The sequence below is a fragment of the Nerophis lumbriciformis genome, linkage group LG18, assembly GCF_033978685.3.
Source record: "Nerophis lumbriciformis linkage group LG18, RoL_Nlum_v2.1, whole genome shotgun sequence".
Lineage (NCBI taxonomy): Eukaryota > Metazoa > Chordata > Actinopteri > Syngnathiformes > Syngnathidae > Nerophis > Nerophis lumbriciformis.
In genome coordinates, this window is record NC_084565.2 from 29657501 (window position 1) to 29675000 (window position 17500).

Here is a 17500-nt window from a genome sequence, read left to right on the forward strand (position 1 = left end):
ATTTAGCTACTTGCCTATGTTTAAACTAAACTATTAGGTAACATATGGGACCACACAATATGATTCTAGGCCATGAGTTTGAGACGCCTGCTTTGGAGTTTGTCGTTTTTGTTTATACTTTTTACATCAATTAACCTCTTTTTACACTTTTTGCCAGTTTATGGTGGTTTAAAACTACTTTGAATTGCCTGTACAGTTAATGATGTATTTTTATGTTTTACAGTGGTTAACTTCTATTTACACTTCTATGACAAGAATGTGGTGTCAAACATGACCTATAAAGTAGGGATGTCCGATAATATCGGACCGCCGATATTATCGGCCGATATATGCTTTAAAAAGTAATATCGGAAATTATCGGTATCTGTTTCAAGATTATCGGTATCGGTTTCCAAAAGTAAAATTTGTGACTTTCTAAAACGCCGCTGTGTACACGGACGCAGGAAGATGTACAGCTGCCTTTGCGTACGTGGCCCAGTCACATACTATCTATGGCTTGACACACGCACTAGCGAATGCAAGCATACTTGATCAACAGCCAAACAGGTCACACTGAGGGTCGCCGTATAAACAACTTTAACACTGTTACAAATATGCGCCACACTGTGAACCCACACCAAACAAGAATGACAAACACATTTCGGGAGAAAGCCCGCACCGTAACACAACATAAACACAACAGAACAAATACCCAGAACCCCTTGCAGATGCTTGTTTTCATTCAGAAAAATCTACCTCTCACACGTGATGACAAGGAGAAAAAGAATTAGCCCACTCTTTGAGCTTCATCTGTTGCACAAATAGACTACCGGTAATAGTCTGGACTGCGTGAAGCTGTTTTATTTATGTTTTGTGCCTTTTTTCCCCATGCATTTTAAAGGATGGCTGTGTTTTCTACTAGTCTAGACTGAAGCAGTTTTGTTAATGTTCATGCACTTTAAAGGATGGCTGTGTTTTCTACTAGTCTAGACTGAAGCAGTTTTATTAATGTTCATGCACTTTAAAGGATGGCTGTGTTATCTACTAGTCTAGACTGAAGCAGTTTTTTGTTTTTGTGCCTTTCTTGTTTTTATTTGCATATTTTTGTTACTCATACGAATACGTTAAGAACAGGGCAGATTGAGCCCAGTTTATAATATACTGGGCTCAATAGACTGAAGCTGTGTGCCTTCATTGTTTTTGTAGCTGTTGTTTTGAGGCATGTTTAAAAAAAATGCACTTTATGACTTCAATAATAAATATGGCAGTGCCATGTTGGCACTTTTTTCCATAACTTGAGTTGATTTATTTTGGAAAACCTTGTTACATTGTTTAATGCATCCAGCGGGGCATCACAACAAAATTAGGCATAATAATGTGTTAATTCCACGACTATATATATCGGTATCGGTTGATATCGGTATCAATAATTAAGAGTTGGACAATATCGGAATATCGGCAAAAAAGCCATTATCGGACATCCCTACTATAAAGTTATAAAACTTAAGTGATGGCAAAAGTTTGACCCAGGGATTGTTTCTATTTTGATCATCTCCAATAGCACCAGTGTCAAACTCAAAGCCCCTCATTTAAATTGGCCCACCACAACATTTTATGTGGCCGCCACAAAATGTTATGTAGTCCAACATATCATGTTAAGTGGCCCGCCATATTAATATGTCCTCGATGTGTCGATTCAATATCGATTGCTCGCCACATAATTTTATGTGGTTCAGCATGTAATTTAAAGTGGCCTTCCACGTCCTTTTATTTGACTCCACATCATTTAATGGTATTTAATGCCATTTTTTTTGTGAAGTGTATTATAAATGTGAAGTGTATTATAAGTGGCCCGCCGAATAATTGGATGTGGTCCACCATATTTTTTCATGTTGCTCGTTACATTATTTTATGTGGTCTGCCATATTATTTAATATGGTCTGACGTGTAATTTTATGTGGCCCGTCACATCATTTTATGTGGTCCGCACGTCATTTTACGTGGTCCACAATGCCATTTTATGTTGCCCACCATATCATTTAAAGTGATCCGACATGTCATTTTATGTGGCCTGTCACATAATTTTATGTGGCCCTCTACGTCATTTTATGTGGTCTTCACGTCATTTTACGTGGTCCGCAATACCATTTTATGTTGCCCGCCACATCATTTAAATTAGCCCACCATGTCATTTAAAGTGGCCCGCCATGTCATTTTATGTGGTACGCCGTTATTATTTTATGTTGCCCACCATGTCATTTAAAAGTGGCCTTCCACGTCCTTTTCTGTGACTCTCCACATCATTTAATGGTATTTAATGCCATATATTTTTTCGCGGTCCGCCATGCCATGTAAAGTGTATCATAAGTGGCCCGCCACATAATTTGATGTGGTCCACCATATTTTTTTCATGTTCCTCGTCACATTATTTCATGTGGTCTGCCATATTATTTAATATGGTCCAACGTGTAATTTTATGTGGCCCTCTACGTCATTTTATGTGGTCTGCAATACCATTTAATATTGCCCGCCATGTCATTTAAATTAGCCCACCATGTCATTTTATGTGGTACGCCGTTATTTTATGTTGCCCACCACGTCATTTAATATGGCCTGCTATGTCATTGAATGTCGTCCGACACGTCATTTTATGTGGCCCGCCATGTTATTTTATATGGTCCGAAGTGTAATTTATGCGGCCTGTCTCGTAATTTTATGTGGTTCGCTATACCATTTTATGTTGCCCACCACGTTATTTAATTTGGCCCAGCATGTCATTATAGTGGCCTTACACGTCCTTTTAATTGGCCCACCATGTCATTTAATGTGGTCTGACGTGTAATACTATGTTGCCTGTCACATCATTTTATGGGGCCCCCTACATCATTGAAGTGGCCCGCCATGTCATTTTATGTGGTACGCGGTTATTATTTTATGTTGCCCACCACATCATTTAATGTGGCCTTCTATGTCATTGATGTGGACTGCCATGTTATTTTATGGGGTCCGACGTGTAATTTAAAGTGGCCTGCCATTTCATTTTACGTGGTCCGCCATATTATTTTAAGTGGCCCGTCACGTCATTTTATGTGATTCGCTATACCATTTTGTGTTGCCCACCACATCATTTAATTTGACCCATCAAAGGGACAAGCGGTAGAAAATGGATGGATGGATGGATGTCATTAAAATAGCACCCTTGGGAAGTTGGAGATTGTTTTACTGTATGTATTGGCAGGCTTAAATAAGTCATAAAAAGTATCAATAATTATCGATATGATGTGGCCCTCCACATAATTTTATGTGGTTCGCCATACCATTGCCCGCCACGTCATTTATATTGGCCCGGCATGTCATTTAATGTGGCCTTTATGTGACCCTACACATCATTATTGTTAATGAATGCCTTTTTTTTTGCGGCGCGCCACATCATGTAACGTGGCACGCCATATTATTATATGTGGCCTGATATGGGCCGCCACATCTTTTTATGTGGGCCGCCACATCTTTTTATGTGGCCCGCCATGTTATGTTTGATATAAGCCGACATGTAATTTATTGTGGTCTGCTATATCATTTTACGTGGCCCACCATATTATTTTAAGTGGCCCGCCTCGTCGTTTTATGTGGTCCGTCATACCATTTTATGGGGCCCTCCACATCATTTTATGTGGTCCGCCATTAGTATTTTAATGTTTCCCGCCACATCGTTTAATGTGACCTGCAATGTCATTGAACGTGGTCCGACATGTCATTTTATATGGCCCGCCACATAATTTGGCCCGCCATGTCATTCAAAGTTGCTGAAACATATTACAGAAGAGAAATTCGTAATATCCCGCGGGGGAAATACATAATGTCAAAATGTAAGTTTAAGAAAGGGGGGACTGCTGAGGTAGCCTAAAGCTTTCAAATAAATATTCGTCACTTCGGGCAAATAGGTCTACATGGTGGTGAAATATGTTCAGATGTACATTGTGGATACCGTCTTTGCTCCACAGTAAGTCTTTGCTGTCGTCCAGCATTCCGTTTCTGTTTACTTTGCAGCCAGTTCAGTTTTAGTTTCGTTCTGCATAGCCTTCCCTAAGCTTCAATGCCTTTTCTTAGGGGCACTCACCTTTTGTTTATTTTTGGTCTAAGCATTAGACAACTTTTTACCTGCACACTGACATCTACACAGCAATTAGCTACCGGCTGCCACCTGCTGATATGGAAGAGTATTACACGGCTACTCTGCCGAGCTCTAGACCAGTGTTTTTCAACCTTTTTTGAGCCAAGGCACATTTTTTTCATTGAAAAAATGCAGAAGCACACCACCAGCAGAAAACATTAAAAAATGAAACTCAGCAGTCGATATTGACAGTAAAAAATCGTTCTTACAAGTGTTGGATATGAATTCAAAACATAACCAAGCATGCATCACTATAGCTCTTGTCTCAAAGTAGGTGTACTGTCACAACCTGTCACATCACGCCCAGACTTATTTTGAGTTTTTTGGTGTTTTTTCTGTGTTTAGTGTTTAGTTCTTGTCTTGTGCTCCTATTTTGGTGTCTTTTTCTCTTTTGGTATTTTCCTGTAGCAGTTTCATGTCTTCCTTTAAGCGATATTTCCCGCATCTACTTTGTTTTAGCAATCAAGAATATTTCAGTTGCTTTTATCCTTCTTTGTGGGGACATTGTTGATTGTCATGTCATGTTCGGATGTACATTGTGGACGCCGCCTTTGCTCTACAGTAAGTCTTTGCTGTCGTCCAGCATTCTGTTTTTGTTTACTTTGCAGCCAGTTCAGTTTTAGTTTTGTTCTGCGTTGCCTTCCCTAAGCTTCAATGCCTTTTCTTAGGGGCACTCACCTTTTGTTTATTTTTGGTTTAAGCATTAGACAACTTTTTACCTGCGCACTACCTCCCGCTGTTTCTGACATCAAAAAGCAATTAGCTACCGGCTTCCACCTACTGATATGGAAGAGTATTACACGGTTACTCTACACAGCACCGACACTTATAATGACTGGTTTGCAAAAAGTAGACAGAGTGCGAATGAAGATGTTCTTGTCTTTGTTGCAGGGGGAAGTGGGCCCTTGGGGCTACAAGCCAGAGGAGGTGCGTTCCGTCCTGGAGAAGATGAAGTAAGAAGGACCCGTCGCTCGCTGTCACTAATGTGTTTAGCTCGTCTTCCACAAACAACAATTGGTTCTGCGTCAAAACACTTTAGTGACCTCTGAGCTGGATCTCACCCCCTCTCTGTGTGTTTCTACGTGACGGCTGCAGATGAAACCCTTGGACTCTGTATCCCGATAAAGCGAAGCACCATAGTGTGAGATAAGGTTTCAGCGGTTACTAGAAGTTTTTTGGAGTTTTTTCGGGGGGGGTTTGCAGTCATGGTTGTTGGGCGTGTTCTCAAATAATTTTACAGCAGTGGACGGCTTTTTATATGATAGTTACAGTGTAAAACCTCTGGTGGCTGTGATTTGATGGCTAGAAAGTTGGCCCCTCCGTGATTTATTTGGTTTTCTTTTTTTGTTTGTTTTTATCTTTTCCACTTAAGATTACAGCATTACAACCTTACAGGTTTCTTCTAATATACTGCTGTTGGTGTTATCAGAATAAACACATTCTAGTTCAACCGCTGGTGTGGATTTTTGTCGATTATTTTAAGTAGAAATGTAATATGTGATACTGAAAACCTGACGCCAAACTGAAATGCTAACAGTTAGCACGCTAGCTAGATAGCGTCAAGTAGTAAGAAATACAACTAATAGGTGAATATCTGTGAATATATGTGCATATCTATATACTCCAAAATTAGCTAAAAAAGTATCCAAAATGAGCATGGGTCAAGTAACCAAATATGCCACTCTGTAATCTATACGTTAGCAAATACTAAAATGATGTGGTGGGCCACTTTAAATGATGTTCTGACCACATCATGAGATGGGCCACTTTAAATAATGTGCCAACCACATTCAATCATGTGATGGACCACATTAAATGACGTGGCGACCACATTCAATCATGTGACGGGCCACCTTAAATGCCGTGCCGAACACATTAAATCATGGGATGGGCCGACCACGTTAAATGATGTGATGGGCAACCTTAAATGGTGTGCCGATCACTTTAAATGATGTGCTGACCACAATAATGATGTGATGAGCGACTTTAAACGATGTGCTGACCACAGTACTTTAACTTTAACTTAATTAAATCATGGGATGGTCGACTTTAAATGATGTGCTGGCCATATTAAATGATGTGATGGGCCCCATTAAATGATGTGATGACCACATTAAATCATGGGATGGGCAATTTTAAATGTAGTGCTGACCACATTAAATGATGTGCCGACCACATCGAATCATGTGATGGGCCACTTTAAATGATGTGCGACCATGTTAAATCATGTGATGTGCCGACCACGTTAAATGATGTGATGGGCCACTTTAAACTTTAAATGATGTGCTGACCACAATAAATCACGTGATGGGCCACTTTAAATGATGTGCCGACCACGTTCAATGATGTGATGGGCCACGTTAAATGATGTGCTGACCACAGTAAATCATGCGATGGGCCATTTTAAATGATGTGCCAACCAAATTAAATGATGTCAAGGGGCACTTTGAATGATGCGCTGACCACATTAAATGATGGGATGTGCCGTTCACTTTAAATGATGTGATGGGCCACATTAAATGATGTAATGGGTCAATTCAAATGATGTGATGGATCACTTTAAATGATGTGCTGACCACATTAAATCACGGGATGGGCCATTTTTAAAATTATGTGATGACCACATTAAATCATGGGATGGGCAATTTTAAATTATGTGCCGACCACATTAAATCATGGGATGGCCCACTTTAAATGATGTGCTGACCACATTCAATCATGTGATGAGCCACTTTAAATGATGTGCAGACCACATTCAATCATGGGATGGGCCACTTTAAATGATGTGCAGACCACATTAAATCATGGGATGGGTCACTTTAAATGATGTGCTGACCACATTAAATGATGTGATGGTCTACATTAAATGACGTGCTGACCACGTTAAATCATGGGATATGCCACCTTAAATGATGTGCTGACCACATTAAATCATGGGATGGGCCATTTTAAATGATGTGATGACCACATTAAATAATTGGATAGTCCACTTTAAATTATGTGCTGACCACATTAAATCATGTGATGGGCTACATTAAATGACGTGCTGACCACGTTCAATCATGGGATGGGTCACATTAAATGATGTGCAGACCCCATTAAATCATGGGATGGGCTACATTAAATGACGTGCTGACCACATTCAATCATGGGATGGGCCACCTTAAATGATGCGCTGACCATATTAAATCATGGGATGGGTCATTTTAAATTATGTGCTGACCATATTAAATGATGTGATGGGCTACATTAAATGATGTGCTGACCACATTCAATCATGGGATGGGCCACTTTAAATGATGTGCTGACCACATTCAATCATGTGATGGGCCACTTTAGATGATGTGCCGGCCACATTAATCATGGGATGGGCCACTTTAGATGACGTGCCGACCACATTAAATCATATGATGGGCCACTTTAAATGACGTGGCGGGCCATCCCTGGTGTTTTATGCTACATATCTTCCAAAAACAAGAGTGAGGATGAGATGAAAAGAGTGTGTCGGACACCAATAAAGCCAAGCAGGTGATACAAATGTGACTTTCCCTCATCCCTGAGCTAATTTGAAGCTTATGCTAATCCTCTTGCTGCTTTGTGTGGTGTTTGAAGCCGCTCCAAAAAAGCATCCAGCAGTCATTCTAATCATGATGAAGAGGATTTGCTTGAAAAAGATGAGCTGACTGCTGCATGTTCCCTGACAGGCAGGCATGTCCCAGCTTGGACCAGACAGACACTCAAGTTCATCGGGTTTGTCGTCTATTCACAGAGTCGTACTGTGTGTCCCTAGTCATACGTAAGGACACACACACACACACACACACACACACACACACACACACATTGCTCCATCAGCATGCTTTTGCAGTCTGCCAATGATAAAGAATAGTCCTGTATGTTTGCACAGGCATGTCTGCAGTCGGAGAAATGTCATGCACTTTTATCTCTGCACAAAAAAGGCCCACATTCCAAATGTCACTGTATTAAAAAAAAAAAACATGCACATCCAAATATTTTAGTCTCCTTCAAAAAGACTCAAAAATGCCCGACCTACTTATTTTGACATGTCATTTCAAAGGGAAATATTATACATGCGTACTGTTGCTACATGAAGAAAAGCATGAATCTCCAAATTTGAACTCATTTCAGCAACCCATGTCCATAAAGTCAATAAGGAAATATTATATGTTTACCAGTGGCGGGCCGTGAGTTTCCCACCTAGGCCTTCAGTGTAGTCCGGCTTCAATGATTACCTCTCAAAATACCATCATTTATGTCTCCACGTGACCATTGCTGGAGAAATACTATACAGGAACACATTTATGCCCTCCCTGGCATTGAATCACATCAACAGTGTACAAAACGGTTTATTTTCTGGCGCATTTAAAGTCAATTAAAAGGCATCAGCAATTAAAACATATCTTATGTGGTACTGTCAAAATTTAAATTGCAAAAAAGTTTTGAACTCACGATTAGTAGGACCTATTCGACGCGGTCGTCGGATGATTGGAGTGGAAATGGCGAGCATTTCATCGCCAGAACAGCTGAGCGAGCTTCCGGGTAGTTTCTCTTTAAATATCTTTCTTGAAAACGGCCTTGCAAATATATATCTGACACCTAATCAATGTTTTGTTCTCCTTCTCTGCTATCCTTCTTCCTGCTGAATTGAAAACTTGGGAATGGATACTCACTTTGGAATGACAAGTGTGTATCCAATCACAGTCTTTGATAGGCTCCTGTCAACAACTCGTGATCTGATTGGCTATCGGAACTGTCTATCAACTGTATGTGTTCTCAAATTCCTCCGCTAACGGTCCCGGTGAGTATCCAATCCCAAGACGCGTAAATGTCACGTTCAACCTGAGGCCAGCTGGAAGGTCTTACTGACAACAACTCGTGATCTGATTGGCTATCGCAACTGTCTATCAACTGTATGTCCCCGTTCACTTACAGTGCACGGACGCCCGCATTGTTGATTCTGAAGGCCTCGGGCAGATTTGGTACAGCATGGCAACATGAGATAGCTGAATTCTGATTGGATACAAACTAAAACTAAAAAGAACAGCACTGGAACGTGCATAATATGACATGAAGAGAATATGAATAATTTTAGATATTTAGGGAAAGTAAATTAAAAAACTAATTGTATCTTTAATTATGATCATGATTTCTGGTTATGTTAGGCCAGCACTGATGCTTACACAATGTTACTCAATAAAAAATAAAAAAAATAAAAACGTGTATCTCCATTTTGTTGGGTCCTCAAGCTCATATTTTGATTAAATTACATTGATAGATTACATTATTTGTACAGTATATTTTGACCATGTGATTGACAAAAACAAAACAAAGAATTAGTTTTTGCACATCATTGTTGTTCAGTTCAAAGCATGCACCTGTATCTTTAGTTTTGTCTTTCTTCTTTTTGGCAAAAAAACAAAACAATGTTGTTTTAGATATGCAAAAAAATAATAATAATAATAATAATGATTAATTTTGGTGGAAAAAATTGTAATGTAAAATCATTTCAAAAGATAACATAAAAACGTTTTATATTGTTGCTGTTGAAAAGTATGTATGTCCTAAATATTTAGTTTATTTTTTTTTTTTTTTTTTTCCTCTGCTCAAAAGACCTAACCTCGATCCTAACCTCATGGTAAACCTTCCGTTTATTTCGAAAATCCTCGAAAAAATTGTCGCACAGCAGCTAAATGAACACTTAGTGTCTAACAATCTCTGTGAACCTTTTCAATCCGGTTTCAGGGCAAATCACTCTACGGAGACAGCCCTCGCAAAAATGACTAATGATCTACTGCTAACGATGGATTCTGATGCGTCATCTATGTTGCTGCTTCTTGATCTTAGCGCTGCTTTCGATACCGTCGATCATAAAATTTTATTAGAGCGTATCAAAACACGTATTGGTATGTCAGACTTCGCCTTGTCGTGGTTTAACTCTTATCTTACTGACAGGATGCAGTGCGTTTCCCATAACAATGTGACCTCGGACTATGTTAAGGTAACGTGCGGAGTTCCTCAGGGTTCGGTTCTTGGCCCTGCACTCTTTAGTATTTACATGTTGCCGCTAGGCGACATCATACGCAAATACGGTGTTAGCTTTCACTGTTATGCTGATAACACCCAACTCTACATGCCCCTAAAGCTGACCAACACGCCGCATTGTAGTCAGCTGGAGGCGTGTCTTAATGAAATTAAACAATGGATGTCCGCTAACTTCTTGCACCTCAACGCCAAGAAAACGGAAATGCTGATTATCGGTCCTGCTAAACCCTGACATTTATTTAATAATACCACCTTAACATTTGACAACCAAACAATTACACAAGGCGACTCGGTAAAGAATCTGGGTATTATCTTCGACCCAACTCTCTCCTTTGAGTCACACATTAAGAGTGTTACTAAAACGACCTTTTTTCATCTCCGTAATATCGCTAAAATTCGTTCTATTTTGTCCACTAGCGACGCTGAGATCATTATTCATGCGTTCGTTACGTCTCGTCTCGACTACTGTAACGTATTATTTTCGGGTCTCCCTATGTCTAGCATTAAAAGATTACAATTGGTACAAAATGCGGCTGCTAGACTTTTGACAAGAACAAGAAAGTTTGATCATATTAGGCCTATACTGGCTCACCTGCACTGGCTTCCTGTGCACTTAAGATGTGACTTTAAGGTTTTACTACTTACGTATAAAATACTACACGGTTTAGCTCCGTCCTATCTTGTCGATTGTATTGTACCATATGTCCCGGCAAGAAATCTGCGTTCAAAGAACTCCGGCTTATTAGTGATTCCCAGAGCCCAAAAAAAATCTGCGGGCTATAGAGCGTTTTCTATTCGGGCTCCAGTACGATGGAATGCCCTCCCGGTAACAGTTAGAGATGCTACCTCAGTAGAAGCATTTAAGTCCCATCTTAAAACTCATTTGTATACCCTAACCCTTTAAATAGACCCCCTTTTTTAGACCAGTTGATCTGCCGTTTCTTTTCTTTTCTCCTCTGCTCCCCCCTATCCCTTGTGGAGGGGGGCACAGGTCCGGTGGCCATGGATGAAGTGCTGGCTATCCAGAGTCGGGACCCGGGGTGGACCGCTTGCCTGTGCATCGGTTGGGAACATCTCTGCGCTGCTGACCCGTCTCCGCTCGGGATGGTTTCCTGCTGACCCCACTATGGACTGGACTCTTACGATTATGTTGGATCCACTATGGACTAGACTCTCACAATATTATGTCAGACCCACTCGACATCCATTGCATTCGGTCTCCCCTAGAGGGGGGGGGGGGGGTTACCCACATATGCGATCCTCTCCAAGGTTTCTCATAGTCATTCACATCGACGTCCCACTGGGGTGAGTTTTTCCTTGCCCTTATGTGGGCTCTGTACCGAGGATGTCGTTGTGGCTTGTGCAGCCCTTTGAGACACTTGTGATTTAGGGCTATATGAATAAACTTTGATTGATTGATTGATATTTTTGTCCAAATAAAAATGCCTTTGTGCTTCTTTGGAATCCCACATCCACATATGTGACAAAACAATATATTTGCTCATAAAATTATAATGGCTGTGCAATTAAAAACATGTTTTTATATCATTCTGTATAAATTGTATAATTTACTGCTTTTTTAATGCTTAAATTAACACACACAAAAAAGTATTCTTAATAATCCACATAATCACAAATTGCAAAAAATATATATTCTGATATTGTCGTCCCTGAAAGCATATAAACTTCTATTGTTGTTGTTGTTTAGTTTTTTGTCCAAAAACAATGCTTTTATGGTTAATCTTCATAAACAAGTAATACATCCTCATTTAGTTCCATCTTCTCGCATGAAGGTCGAAATCATGGTTTGCCAGCAGAACCGGTTTGAAGCGGTTACTTTACAGTCCTGATAGGATTTATTGTTCCTTGTTGTGATGTTATCAACTTATCTCTGCCATAAATACATGAATTTAATTATTTCTACACAGAAAAGCATGAATTGACAAATGCCAACATTTAAGATTTACATTTTTCTGCCCAAACAGCAATCTCTAAAATATGCAAAAGAAAATCTGATATATTGTATCTCTTTTTTATTTTATTTTACCCGACAAACAACAAAAATGTGTATTATTCTTTGTAGATAGAAATAAACACTTTTTGTAGAAACATGTATTTTTTTTTACTGGACAGTAACAATATATTTCCAAAAAATACTTGAAACACTAAGAAAAAAACAACTTTCTACTACTTTTGAATCCCAAATATACATTTGTTTATTTTCTAGTAAAAACAATTGTGTGATTAAAAAATATGTCAAATATTTATTTATTTGGCTCAAATTGAGTATGTTGCCCCTGTTCGATTAGAAGCAGATATTTATTTTTTTCCTAAATTTAAAAAAAAATTACACATTTTTTTGCATTTTAACATTCCATATTGCCACAAATTGCAATAAAAAGAATACATCTTTCAACTGTTTTTGTCTAAAAAATAATGTACAATGATGTGTGTGTGTGTATATATATATATATATATATATATATATATATATATATATATATACACATATACACACACACACACACACACACACACACACACACACACACATACATACATACATACATACATACATACATACACACACACATACATACATACATACATACATACACACACACACACACATCACCATCAAATGAAGAGCATGAATCACCAACATTTTTGTTGGTTTTTTTTTTTTCACAAAAAATACTTTTTAAAATATGCAACAAATAAGTGTGATGTAGTGCATTCCTTCATTTTTTATGTATTGTTTAAAAATGTTTATTATTCTTTGTGGATAGAAACATGCAGATACATGTTTTTTACTGGACAGTTACAATATATTCCCCCCCAAAAATACTTGAAAAACTAAAAATACCTTAAAACTTTTTGGGGAATCCTACATCATAAGAAAATATACAGTTGTTTATTTTTAAAGATTACTATTGTAAACTGTATGCATCCAACAGTCCCTCCAATCCCAATGCCATACAGGACTTCTTTAAGGATCTACGTATCCCATCCTTGCCACCAGATCAGGTCTTAAATCTAGATAAGCCAGTAACACAACAAGAAATATCGGAGGCCATTAAGTCTCTGCAAACTAAAAAATCACCTGGTTTGGATGGTCTGCCGTGTGAATTTTATGTGAAACTCTCTACACAGTTAGCTCCTATTTTGGCAGCCATGTATTCAGAATCACTAGTAGTGGGATTTCTCCCAACCACCCTAAATCAGGCATGCATAACATTACTGGCAAAAAAGAGCAAGGACCCCTTAGACTGCGGATCCTATAGACCCATATCTTTGTTAAACACAGACTATAAAATATTGGCCAAAGTATTAGCTTACCGTTTGGAAAACATTTTACCCAGTTTAATATCCCCAGACCAGACAGGTTTTGTTAAGCATAGACGCTCCTTTTTTAATACCCGACGCCTGTTTAACATAATGTACACTCCTTGTCAAGCTGCTTCAGAATGTCTTCTCTCCATGGATGCAGAGAAGGCATTCGATAGAGTAGAATGGGACTACCTCTTTGAAACGCTGGCAAAATTCGGATTTGGAGAAACATTCATCACATGGATAAAACTGTTATATTCCAGCCCTTCTGCTATGATTCTGACTAATAATTTGTATTCAAGTCCTCTTGATTTACACCGTGCAACTCGCCAGGGATGCCCCCTCAGTCCCCTTCTTTTTGTCCTGGCTATCGAACCCCTAGCTTTAGCCATTAGATCTAATCACTCTATAATGGGCATACATAGAGGAAACATAGAACATAAATTGTCCCTTTATGCTGACGATCTTCTCCTTTATGTGTCCAACGCAGAATCTGCAATTCCATTAATTCTTAGCCTGTTACAACAGTTTGGTGAAATCTCCGGTTATAAATTTAATTTAAATAAAAGTGAGCTACTGCCCTTGAATATGGACGTCTCAATACTAGAAAACATTGGGTTGCCCTTTAAGATCACTACAGACAGTTTTAATTACCTCGGAATTACTATTACAAAGAATTTTAAAGACCTCTTCAGGCAAAACTTTGGGAAGTTGTTTACACAAACCAAGCAAGATCTGGCTAATTGGACTCCCCTTTTCATTTCACTTATAGGCAGAGTCAATGTAATTAAGATGACTGTGCTTCCAAAATATTTGTATCTGTTTCAATGCTTACCTGTATTTATCCCTGGTACATTTTTCAAAAAATTAGACTCAATAATCTCATTTTATATTTGGAATGGCAAACAGCCACGTCTGCGCAAGGAGTTTTTACAAAGAGCAAAACATGATGGAGGTATGGCCCTTCCAAATTTCTGTATGTATTACTGGGCCACCAACTTGCATTGCATGTCATACTGGACATATTACCATCTACATAAGGAAAGTCCTACATGGGTGAAGCTGGAGACACATTCTAGTGGTTCTGCTTCTTTAGCAGCCCTAATGGGTGCAGCTTTGCCTCTATCAGTGAAGACAATTAATATTAATCCTGTAGTAAGTCACTCGCTCAAAATATACTGTCAATTTCGAAAACATTTTAACCTGCAAGGAATGAGCCTTTTCAGTCCAGTAGCATCAAATCACTGCTTTCCACCTTCAACACTTGACACAGCTTTTAATATGTGGCATCAAATGGGTTTGAAATGCTTCAATGATCTTTTTATAGACAATATATTCGCCTCTTTTACGGAGTTGTCCAAGAAATTTAATCTACCCAGTTCCCATATATTTAGATATTTCCAGATAAGGGATTATGTTAAAACAGTTCTTCCGCAGTTCCCTAACAAACCCTCTAAATCAACCACAGATGAAATTATGTCTTTAAATCCAATAAAGAAGAGGGCAATCTCACATATACTTAATTTAGTCTCAGTATTAGAATGCACTTCCATGCTAAGAATCAGAACAGCATGGGAACAAGACCTCCAAACATCAATAGATGACGTAACCTGGGCAAAAATTGAGAAAAGGGTTCACTCATCTTCAATGTGCGCACGACACTCACTGGTCCAATTTAAAGTGATACACCGGGTGCACTTCTCAAAAGCAAAATTAGCAAAAATATTTCCCCATATTAACCCATTATGTGATAGATGTAAACTAGATAACGCAACATTAATACACATGTTTTGGCTTTGTCCGAAGCTAAAGGGGTACTGGAAGTCCATCTTCGAAGCACTCTCTACGGTTTTAACAATTCAAATCGATCCAAACCCTTTCATTTCTGTATTTGGAATCATTCCTGAAGGGATGGAACTACCTGTCGGGGGTCACAAAATAGTTGCCTTCACCACCATCCTCGCACGCCGCCTGATATTGTTGAAGTGGAAGGAGACTGACCCACCCTTAGTCTCCCACTGGATAAGGGATGTACTAGCAAACCTGAAGCTGGAGAAAATAAGATACACATTACGGGGCTCTGAAAACAAGTTTTTTAAATTGTGGAGACCTTTTTTTACTTTTTTTGACTAATCTTCTACACAAGTGCAGGAAGAGCCCTAGATATGTACCTAGATATGGCCTTGTCATGCTGCGTCTACATTATGTTTTAGTTTTCAATTACTGTGTTTTAGATGCCTTGTACTGAACTTTATCTATTTATTTATTTATTAATTTTTTTACTCCGGGTACTTTTGTACTCTTACTTTTGTTTTTTGTTTTTGTTTTGAGTGACAGCAGGGGTAGGGGATGAAGAGGGTTTGAATATGTTGTCAATGTGAATGTGAAATCAATAAAAAGAACTATGAAAGAAAGAAAGAAAATATACAGTTGTGTATTTTCTAGTAAAAACTGTTGTGTGTTTTTTAAAGTGTTTTCAAATGTCCTTATTTTGGTTGGAACAAATTTTGTCAATGTTCAATTGAAACCAGATACTAATCTTTAATTTGTTTGCCTAAATTTAGAAAATTATCGAAAAAAATACATTAAAGTAGAAAATGTTGATTATTATTTGTGGATGGAAACATGTTTTTTTTTACTGGACAGTAACAATATATTTTCAAAAAATACTTAAAACACTAAAAAAAAAACGTTCTACTTCTTTGGAATCCCACATCACCAGAATGTGCACAAGAAAACACACATTTTTAGTAAAAACAGTTTTGCGATATAAGGTATTTATTTTGGATTCTACAAATTGTGTATTTTGTTGCTGTTCAATTAAAAGCAGATCTCCATTTTTTTCCTGCCTAAACTAACAAAATTGAAATACATTAAATTTGATCATTTTAATATTTCATATTGCCACAAATTGCAATCATCTTTCAACTGTTTTTGTCCAAAACAATGTACGGTTTTATTATAATTTGGTTAATCTCCATGAATAAATAATAATTACATCTATACAATTATATATATATATATATATATATATATATATATATATATATATATATATATATATATATATACACACACTATATTGCCAAAAGTATTTGGCCACCTGCCTTACCTCACATATGAACTTGAAGTGTCATCCCATTCCTAACCTATAGGGTTCAATATGATGTCGGTCCACCTTTTGCAGCTATTACAGCTTCAACTCTTCTCGGAAGGCTGTCCACAAGGTTGCGGAGTGTGTTTATAGGAATTTTCCACCATTCTTCCAAAAGCGCATTGGTGAGGCCACACACTGATGTTGGTGGAGAAGGCCTGGCTCTCAGTCTCCATTCTAATTCATCCCAAAGGTGTTCTATCGGGTTCAGGTCAGGACTCTGTGCAGGCCAGTCAAGTTCATCCACACCAGACTCTGTCATCCATGTCTTTATGGACCTTGCTTTGTGCACTGATGCACAGTCATGTTGGAAGAGGAAGGGGCCCGCTCCAAACTGTTCCCACAAGGTTGGGAGCATGGAATTGTCCAAAATGTTTTGGTATCCTGGAGCATTCAAAGTTCCTTTCACTGGAACTAAGGGGCCAAGCCCAACTCCTGAAAAAAAAACCCCACACCATAATTCCTCCTGCACCAAATTTGCAGTCCGAAATGTACCGTTTTCCTGGCAACCTCCAAACCCACAATATTTAGGAGCGAGGAAATTTCACGACTGGACGGCATCCTATGACATTCTTTCACAAATGTTTGTAGAAACAGTCTTCATGCCTAAGTGCTTGATTTTATACACCTGTGGCCGGGCCAAGTGATTAGGACACCTGATTCTGATCATTTGGATGGGTGGCCAAATACTTTTGGCAATATAGTGTGTGTGTATATGTATATATATATATATATATATATATATATATATATATATATATATATATATATATATATATATATATATATATATATATATATAT

At 38.4% G+C, this 17500-nt stretch overlaps 1 protein-coding gene across 2 annotated transcripts in view; it reads left to right on the forward strand.

Moving 5' to 3' along the window:
- dio1 (iodothyronine deiodinase 1) overlaps positions 1 to 5600 on the forward strand; it is a 28716-nt gene extending 23116 nt beyond the window's left edge. For both annotated transcript variants that reach the window (XM_061977977.1, XM_061977976.2), the window contains exon 4: positions 5042 to 5600. In XM_061977977.1, coding sequence (XP_061833961.1) covers positions 5042 to 5107 — 66 coding nt within the window. In that variant the 3' untranslated portion in view covers positions 5108 to 5600. The remainder of the gene's footprint in view (positions 1 to 5041) is intronic.
- The last annotated feature ends 11900 nt before the right edge of the window (positions 5601 to 17500 follow it).